The sequence below is a fragment of the Alligator mississippiensis genome, chromosome 1 (assembly GCF_030867095.1).
Source record: "Alligator mississippiensis isolate rAllMis1 chromosome 1, rAllMis1, whole genome shotgun sequence".
NCBI classification, from domain to species: Eukaryota; Metazoa; Chordata; order Crocodylia; family Alligatoridae; genus Alligator; species Alligator mississippiensis.
Window position 1 is genome coordinate 428571270 of NC_081824.1, and position 9032 is coordinate 428580301.

The following is a 9032-nucleotide window of genomic DNA, read 5'->3' on the forward strand; positions in this document are numbered from 1 at the left end:
CCACTGTGAGGGAGGGAGCGGGGCTCAGGCTGGGGCAGGGGCAGGCACTGGCACTGCACAGCCAGTTTGGAGCCAGTTCGGAGCATAGGATAGAGTTGCCAGCAGCTTGTCTGGGGGGCACCCCAGCACTGCCCCAGCCCACAGCGGCAGCCCGCCCTGCCCTGCACACAGATCTGGGGGCACACGTCCCACATGACCTCCCAGGGTGCGTGTAGTGGTGGGAGCTGCCCCTCCCTCCCCATGCTCCCCGGACAAGCTGCTCGTGGCTCTGTTTCCATGTCCCACCCCAGCTGTACAGTGCCTGCCCTGCCCCAGCCCCAGGCCCATGCCCTCCCTCACCACGGGGGCCTTGATCTGCCCTTCCCACTTAAAAACAAGAAAAAATATAAAAGGGGACATGAGATGAAACTTTGAGACAGAAGGGGTACACTTATTAAAAAAGGTTGAAAACCCCTGCCATAGACAATACTATTCTGTACCTCAGTGTGGGCTTCCTGTTATGAGGGAATTCTTCACATGTATCTCACTTCAGTTTTAGCAAGTTGTTCATAGTGCCTCTTCACAGGTGTTAATTAACCAGAGGTATTTGACCCCAGTAGCCAGTCCCAGAGGTTGCTTTCATGGTAGCATGGTGGGGGGCTAGGTTGCTACTGGGCTTGATTCTTTTTCTTAACTCAGTGGAAGCTTTCCCAGTGTCTTTGAAGGAAAGAGGAAAGGACCATTAAGAATAGTCTGACTGGATTCATTTACCTGGGCAGCCCTGCTGAAGGACCAACAGGCTTACATGGGCTGCTTATGTGCTGAACTTAGCCCTGAGTAAAACTACTTGTTTTTGTGATTTTCAAATGGTGGTTTCTCATTGAATATCTCTTACTTGATACTGCCATAAAGTTGCGGGGCTACCTGCTGCCTTCACTCTACACAAAGATTCTCACTGATGTCAATAAGATGTCCATGAACAAATCAAAAGGTGATAGGTGCGCCGTTCTGCTGAAAATGTGAGAAGTCAAATACTGTAGAAATGGCCACATAGGCAAAAGATTAGGATACCATTGCTGCAGAAGGGAAGGCTAGGCCTGGAAGGCAAAAGATCAGTAATTAATAACAGCAAGGGGAAGATAGGCAGTTCTGTAGAAGTCTCTGGACATAGTTTTACCAGATAAGACTCTTATAAATAACATCACGTCCAAGTTCTCTCTCTTCAGAGAAAACAAAACTGTCATTTAGAAAAAAAGGGGGGTAAATTATTAAAAAGGTTACACAAAGTGATGAAGAAACACAAACACTTAACATCCAGCAAACCATAAAGGAACTACTAGAGACTAAATGGAAAAGAAAACACAAGAATCCTCTGTGGACATTGTCTTGGGTCATAGGCAACAACTTTTATTTTGCCAGGAAGGGGAGATGGGAGGCTGCCCTTGCTGACCATGCTGCCATGGGAAGGCACCCCCTTCCCACCTAGCAGCAGCGTGGTTAGGCAGGGGGTGCCTTGCCATGTAGGCACAGTCAGCATAGGGCTCCTGCGGGGAGGACAGCACAGTAGGAAGCCTCGAGGCTACAGCAGGCAGCCTGCATTCTCCCCTTCCCTGCGCACAAATCTGGGGGGCATGCTCCCCCCATGCTCCCCTCCCCAGGAATGTGAGGAGCAGCAGGGAGCTGTGCCCCCCCGGAAAAGCCTGTGGCTTTTCCCCCTCCCTGCTCTAAGCCCCACGTCTTCCCTGGCTGGGCAGCGCCTCCCCAGGCTCAGCCCCTGCCTCACTACCTCACCATGTAGACTTCAATCTATGCCCCCTCCCCCCATAGACTTACCTGCAGGCAGCTGGGGGAGCTACTCTCCACCTCTGCCTGGGGCTGTATTACTGGCCACAAGAATGTGTGCACACACACACATGCATGTGGCACCCCCTGCTCCCTGTGTCCCAGTTCCTGCAGCCCCTTGTAGGCCAGAACTCTTGCCAGCCTGCAAGGGGAAACCTACTGTTTACCACATTTATTTACACAGTGAATGGAAAACCCAGATCCCTGCACGATACTGTGATTCCAGGACAAATGCTGCCCTGGAGTCACGCAGCCTATGCCCAGGACTTGATGTTCCCATTTCAGGACTGCCCCGCCCAATTAGGGCCAGGTGGTTACCCTACCCTCTTCCCAAGGGGGCCAAGGACCTTGGGCCCCCATATACTTGGCACCTATGACTTAAGGGAACACTGCTGATGGACGATAGATAAATGGTACTATGTATACTAGCCAATTGCTTGTCAAGAATGACGGAGGGGGTCGGGGGGTCGGCGGGGATGGAGCAGCACCACCCAATGCCCTGCTGTGCTGCCACTTTGCCTCTGGCCCTGTGCCCCCCTTTCGCCCACCTGCTCCGGCCCCTCAGTTCCCGTCATCGGGGCTGGGGGGCGGGGAGGGGAGGATGGAACCCCGTGTGCAGCCCTGTCCCTGCTTCTTGTCCGGCCCCATTCCCCCCCCACTCCTCCCTCCTCCTCTGCCGCATTAGGTCCGGGCCTGTTTCCCCACCACCTCTGTCCCTCTCTGCCTCCAAGGAGCAGGGCTGGGGAGGGAGGCAAGGTCAACTCTGCCATGAGAGCAGGGACTGAGGGGCTGGAGCGGGGTAGCGAGGCAAGTGGTGCTGGGCTCGTGCCCCACACCGCTGTGGCCCTAGTCCTTGGAGGCAAGGGGGGACAGTAGAGATGGTGCACCATGACAGTAGGGACTGAGGGGCTGGGGGTGAGGCCAGCGTTGCTGGCCTAGCCCCCCCAGCTCTGGCCCCTCAGTCCTCACTGACATGGCAGTGCCATCCCTGCCGCCCCCCTCTGCCTCCAAGGACCAGGGCCACAGCAGGGGTGAAGGGGGACTGCTCCAGCCCCTCAGTCCCCTTCTGTCATGACTGTGCTTCTGTCTGTGCAGAGCACTCTGATTGGTTATTTCAGTAAGCATTGTGATTGGCTGCCAAGACAACCAATCAGAGTGAGAATAAAGCATTAGGGACAGACAGACCGACTTAAGGCTTTTATAATATTAGAATTTTAAGGGATCGGGTGCAACTTGAAATGTTAAATTGGTTATTTGATAAGTTGGATTTGTTAATAAATAATTTGTAAACAAAATAAGCCCCTGCAGCTCAACAAAAATGTCATGTTTACTTCAGAGATGGGGTCATTCATTTCTCAGGCCAATTAGCAATGAATTCATGTCATAGGACCTCTATTGAGCAACTATTAAAACCACTCCAGAATAGCTTACAGTTTAGCGCCTAACAGCCTTTCAGCCCTGTGAACTGAGTGGTGTGGGGGGTCAGTCTACAGGCCAGATCTAGTCTGTGGGCCTGCTCCAGCACATGGCCCTAGCCCCACACACTAGAATGGGCCCCAGCACCACATGTCAGGTTAGGCCTCATGCCAGATCATGCCTACAGCTGTACCCCTGTGCGCAGGGCTACAGTGCCTGGCCTGCAGGACTCTGAAATTTGGCAATAGCATTAATTGCTACCACACCCCAGCACCAAATTTCTAGACCCGTAGAAAGTTTTGTGTGGTGCTGTGTCATCTCCACACCAGCAATTGAACACTATTGGTTTAGACTACAGAGAGTTGTTCCATGTAAGTCTCTTGCCTTGCCTTTGCTTACAGACATCAGTGGAAACAGTCAAAACCCAAGCATGCTGAGGAAAACAGACAGATTTCATTTCTTGCTAAAAGAGCACTTTTACAACCAGTTATCATTTCTCTTTTAATAATACGTTGCACTTATATAAAGCTTTGATCCAAAGATCACCTAGTATTTTACAAAAGGTAGGAATATATTACATTTATTATCCCCATTTTACAGATGGGGAAATAGAGGCACAAAGACAAAGTAACTTGACCACAGTTGAATAGCAAGTCACTGCCCAAAAACAAAAAGACAACCACGGCATCTGGCCTAAATCCCTTTCTCAAACCACTACTAATGTCAAGTTAGTTGCAGTATGGGATTTTTTTTTTTTTTTTAAACAAAAAAAGAAACACAGGAAAATTGTGTATTCCCAACAAATCTACATACACATCAATGACAACAGTACAAAAATAAAGACTTTTTTATAAGCTCTCAGTTTATAAAAATAAAGTCTATTTAGATGCACATGATCTGAGTGTTGGGCTTTACTTGACTTTGGAAGATAAAGCTTGTTTGAAACGTCTTTTGAGGTCTTGCATGTTTGGAGATTTGGGTCGAGTGATGATGGATGATCTCCTCTTGTCTCTGCTGCTGGTGTGGTGCAGTTTGCTAACTTCCTTGCAAAGATACTGAAATACATCACAGACTCCTTGGTAGTTTTCACTTGTAGAGATTTCTAAAAACAGACTGCCCAGTTCATTAGCCAGCTGTATTGCATCATTTGTCTGTACCTGTCTGGCATGGAGGAGGTCCGCTTTGTTCCCTACAATAATGATGGGGATCTTAGAGTCCGGATGAACCTTGCGTATGTGCTGATAAAGAGGACGAATTGACTGATAGCTACTGTAGTCTGTAATGGAATAAACCAAGAGGAAGCCCTCTGCCCACTTCACACATCTGGAAAAAGAGTCCAATACCTGCACAAAGTCTTCCTTCACCTACAGAGAAATGATCTGATGTTACTTAGACTCTGGAAACATGGAACAGAAGTTATGCCACCTTTAAAACAAACTCAGAGAAACAGGACATCAGACATAAGCTGAGGTTTTCCAAGTCTAACTTTAAGAATTAAGAGACTAAGTCCAGCTATTCACTGTTTGGCATTTTTAAAATGATGATTCAAGAAAGACAGCTGCATTGCATTTCCTGGTATTTGTATATTTGACTTAGTCTTTTTAGATGAGAGGATGCCAAACTTCTGGGGCCAATGAAGTGCCGACAGCCCTCAAGAAGGAAGAGTAAGGAGGTGCAAGAAACTCGCAAAACACGCTCCCTCCCGAGTCCTAAATAATTCGGCAGTAAGGGACCAGCTTTTAGCCATGGTTTCAATCAATCACAACCCACACACAGTCAGGCACATCCTAGGCATTGTGAGCTAGTGTAGTCGCCGGCAATACGTGCTTCTTGGAAGACACATGGTTTTTAAGAGACACAAGTCAGCAAGACCCCTGCTTTCTAACCAGCTACTGCAGCGTCTCTGCAACTTAATGCCTTTGAGCCAGGGGCTAATTGGCTGCTGTGCCTCCAAGGCTGCCTGCTTGCAGAGGGCAGAGAACCGGACAGCGGGCAGCGTGGCCCCAGCAACAGCGGGATGAGGCGAGCGCCTGCCCAGCTCCCCCGCTGCAGGGGAATGATGCCCACCAGAGCCCCTCTGGAAGGGTTCCCCTACCTGAAGGCACCCCGGGGTGTCCTGGATCTGGATGGAAACTTCATCTCCCTCCACGTGAACAAGCCTGGAGTACAGGCTCCCTGGGAAAGGAGAAGACAGAATAAGAAGAAACTGTGGGCGTCTGGCCCCGAGGAAACCGGCGTGAAACAAGGCGGGGGGGGCGCGATCCCGCTCGGCTCTCACCTGTGTTGGGCTCGTAGTCCCCGATGAACCGCTTGGTGAGGAACCGCACGATCATGGCTGCGAACAAAGAGGCGCCGCCGTCAGTGCCGCCCTTGCCCTCGCCCCCCCCGGCGGGCACCGCGCCCCCCGCCCCGGCCCGCCCGGGCACGCCGTGCAGCCGCCGGCCGCACTCACCGCTCTTGCCCACGCGGCCCGAGCCCAGCACCGCCAGCTTGATGTCCGTGCCCAGCAGCCCGTCGGCGGCGCCCTCGGGGATGGGCGCGAGCAGGCAGGTGCCCGACATGCCGGGCGGCCGCATGGACGCGCCGCGAGCGGGCACCGGCCCCAGCGCCGCCTGCCGCGGGCCCCGCTCCTGCTCCCGCTCCCGCTCCCCCGCCGACCCGCAAGCACTGCTGCTGCAGCCGCGGCGGCGCCGGCCGCTTTTGAAGGCGAAGGAGGAGCTCGGCCGGCCCCTCGCTGCCGCCGCAGGGCGCGGGCGGGGGGCGGGCTGCGCACAGCGCGGGGGTGCGGGCCCGGCTGCGGGAGGGCGGAGGCGGCGGCGCCCGCCGGAGCTCCCGCCCTCCCACTGCGGCCGCCCCGAGCCCCGGGGGTCAGATCCGGGCCCCGGAGCGGATCTGCTCCTTTCTGCCTCCACTAGCGGCGCGTGTATGATGCGGTGTGTCCTCCCGTCCCGTCCCGCGGGATCCCAGAGAAGCAGGGCTGGCGAGCACCTCCAGAGTGCATCTCCCCCACTCCCCGGTGGGATCAGCCGGTGTAAATCTATAATCTTCCCCCAACTGCTGTCAGCTCTGACATGGCCACAAAACCGAGCACCCGGACAGCGGGGCCTGCTTCTATACACCTTTGTTAACATATGCCTCAAAGAGCGCCATGCTGACCACCGGGTACAACTCCTTCCTGCCCCTAGACGTGCCCATGGGCCTGAGCCAGGAATCACCAGGTCTGAGTCCCAGCAGGAGCAGTGGCACAGCCCAGCCCTGTGCAGGGAGCACAGCTGGTGGGTCTCTGCTTCCACTTCTGCAGCCTCCTCTTTGAGTCATCCTCTTGGTCCTCTTTCATTAGACTCCCCCGGATGCGTTTCAGACCTCATGGCTTTCTTGGAAGAGGCCCACACTGCAGGGACCCTGCCTCTCACAGCCTACTTACATTCTGTTGCAAGAATGAGCTACGGCATCTAAGTGCCCTATGTTTTTCTCTTACCAGTAACTGTCTGTTTCCCCCGCGGTGGCTGTAGAAAATGGGTACAACTCCTTTGTATGCTAAAAGGTTGGTACAATGAACAGCAGGTCGGGATGAAGGAACACTCCTGCCTGGGCTAAACTGCCACAAGACTCCTGCCTGGGGTCACTTATTGAAGCTGAGAGAAGCCCAGTTTACTATTTTGTGTTCCTCCTACCAGGGCAGCATTCTGCCCTACGTGATATCATTAAAAAGCAGAGTTGGAAGGGACTTCCAGAGGTTGTATAGTTCAACACCCAGGATCCCCCTTATATATGGTCTCACGCTTTTGTCCACTCTTAAGTAATGGCATTTTCACCCCTTCACAAGACTATTCTCTCTTATGGTGGGATGATTTCCTTTATACTCAGCTTTAATTTCCGTTTCTTATTCACCTTTAAAGTCAGTGAGATGACCTGCATGAGTAATGACTTCCCATGTAACTAAATGTTCGCACAATGACTAATGCAGGCTAAAGACGCAGACTATTGCATGTAAAGTCACGTGTTGAGAAAACTTGTGCATATCAAAATTCTGTCATTGTCATCCTCATTGCAGATGTCTCAGAACAATAGCTTCGCTCCTCTGAGTCTCGCATTGTTTTGCCTTTGATTTGTTCTATTTAGGTTATAACCTTCATGGGAAGAAAGGTAGCTCCCTACCTTCCTTATCTTGGAACAGTGTACACAATTAACAATAAGATTACCCCCTTTCCCCTTTTTTCTTTCTGTCCCAAAGTTCACATACCATGACAGCCTAGCTAGGCTAGGCAGACTTCAAAGAAGCCTAGGTCCTAGACTTCTGGAAGAAGCATAGCACCCACCTACCAGTGCAGAGTTGCTATATTGCTGACTACAGGAAATACCTCTCCTAATACAGACTGTGAAGAAAAATCCTCAGGCCCTGTTGTGTAGGGCCTTTGGCAGGGATGGGCAAAATAGGGCTGGATCTGGCCAGTCAATTGATTGTATCCAGCTTGCAGCTGCCCCTGTGGCACTCCACATGGAGCTAAGCCCCACCCAGGGCAGCCCACACCATGCTCTGGCCTGCACCTGCCCTGCACGCCCTTATGGCACTGACCCAGCCCTGGCCAGTTTATGCAGCTTCCCAGCAGGGCTGCTCCTGCCACTGCTGCAGCTGCCTTGGTGCTACTTGGCTCCTCTTCCTCCTGCCCCTGCTGAACCATTCCAGGCAGCAGGTAGCAAAGAGAAGCAGCCGACAGGTGGGGGGAAAGCTGCAGCCAGGCAGCGCCTGCCTCAGCACTCCAGCTCCAGTTCCTGGCCACCTTCCACCCACTCTGCCTGCCTGGCACTATAAGAGGCCACGTGGCTGGAAAGCAGCCCCATCAGGAAGCTGTGTGCACTGGCTGGGGCCAGGGCGGGTGTGGGCAGGAGTGTGACATGGGCTGCCCCAGGTGGAAGCAGGCGGGGCTTGGCCCCATGCAGAGTGTCATGGGGGGCAGCTGCAGGCTGGATGGGGATTGGGGGTGGGACTGTGCCTGCACCTGCATCCTCACCACCTCGGGAAGGACCTGCACAGCACCACACTTCCTTCCTCCCCACACCCCTGGCTGGCTCTCAGGACCTTGCACACAGGCAGCATCCTACACACACACATGCACCCCCCCTACACCCCCACCCCACACACTTCCCCACCTCAAAACTCCCTTACCCTCCCACACACAATATACAAGATTAAGCATATTTTGAGCTATAATGCCATTGCCTCTATATACACTACTCAAAAAAAAAAAATCAGGACAAAAATATTTTTAAATAAAATATAGTAGATGTTTGATTTTTAATATATTTGTTTTATGTATAATTTTATTAAAGTTTTTTCTTCTGAAAGTTTTTATGTGTGTAGCCCTTGACAGCTCACCACAGTTTGTTAAGTGGCCTGCCAGCCAAAATAATTGCCCATCTCTGGTCTAGGGAGCCCCGTAGCCCCTTAACCCAAGGACAGTTCTCTAATTACTTTCCACAAGGGTGAATGATAGCCTAAATGGGGCAGAGAGTAAGCAAAAGTCTGGTCTTGGGCTATGCAAAACCAGCAGAACTGGTCAGCTGAGCAAAAGAACAAAATATCTCCTCTGTACCTGAGCAACTCTGGGAAATGACAAAATGCCAGTGCTGCTACACGTGACCCCCAGTGAAGGGCCATGTCTACAATATGGCCCATTATATTTAATATTACAGTAATAGGGACTAAGTTAAAATAGGGTGCCTAAGACCTCTAATACCAAATTATTGTTATGTGTATTACTACAGCACCTACGAGCCCCATGATCATCAAGAGA

General features: G+C 52.2%; 1 protein-coding gene across 1 annotated transcript; it reads right to left on the minus strand.

Annotated features, from left to right (window-relative positions):
• Positions 1–3724: 3724 nt before the first annotated feature.
• On the minus strand, positions 3725–7749 carry RASL11A (RAS like family 11 member A). The gene is made up of 4 exons (XM_006267756.4): positions 5690–7749; positions 5516–5572; positions 5333–5412; positions 3725–4601 (listed from the first exon to the last, which is right to left on the minus strand). The coding sequence occupies exons 1-4, from the start codon at positions 6366–6368 to the stop codon at positions 4149–4151; spliced, it is 1269 nt and encodes a 422-aa protein (XP_006267818.3). The 5' UTR covers positions 6369–7749; the 3' UTR covers positions 3725–4148.
• Between the last annotated feature and the right edge of the window lie 1283 nt (positions 7750–9032).

Bases quoted from the DNA above. Each gene is read 5' to 3' on its own strand.
- RASL11A (XM_006267756.4), bottom strand. From the start codon at position 6,368: ATGTTAACAAAGGTGTATAGAAGCAGGCCCCGCTGTCCGGGTGCTCGG. The intron at 5,413-5,515 runs GTGAGAGCCGAG...CTCCTTTCCCAG, and splicing joins GGACTACGAGCCCAACACAG to GGAGCCTGTACTCCAGGCTT. The intron at 4,602-5,332 runs GTAGGGGAACCC...ATTTCTCTGTAG, and splicing joins ACACCCCGGGGTGCCTTCAG to GTGAAGGAAGACTTTGTGCA.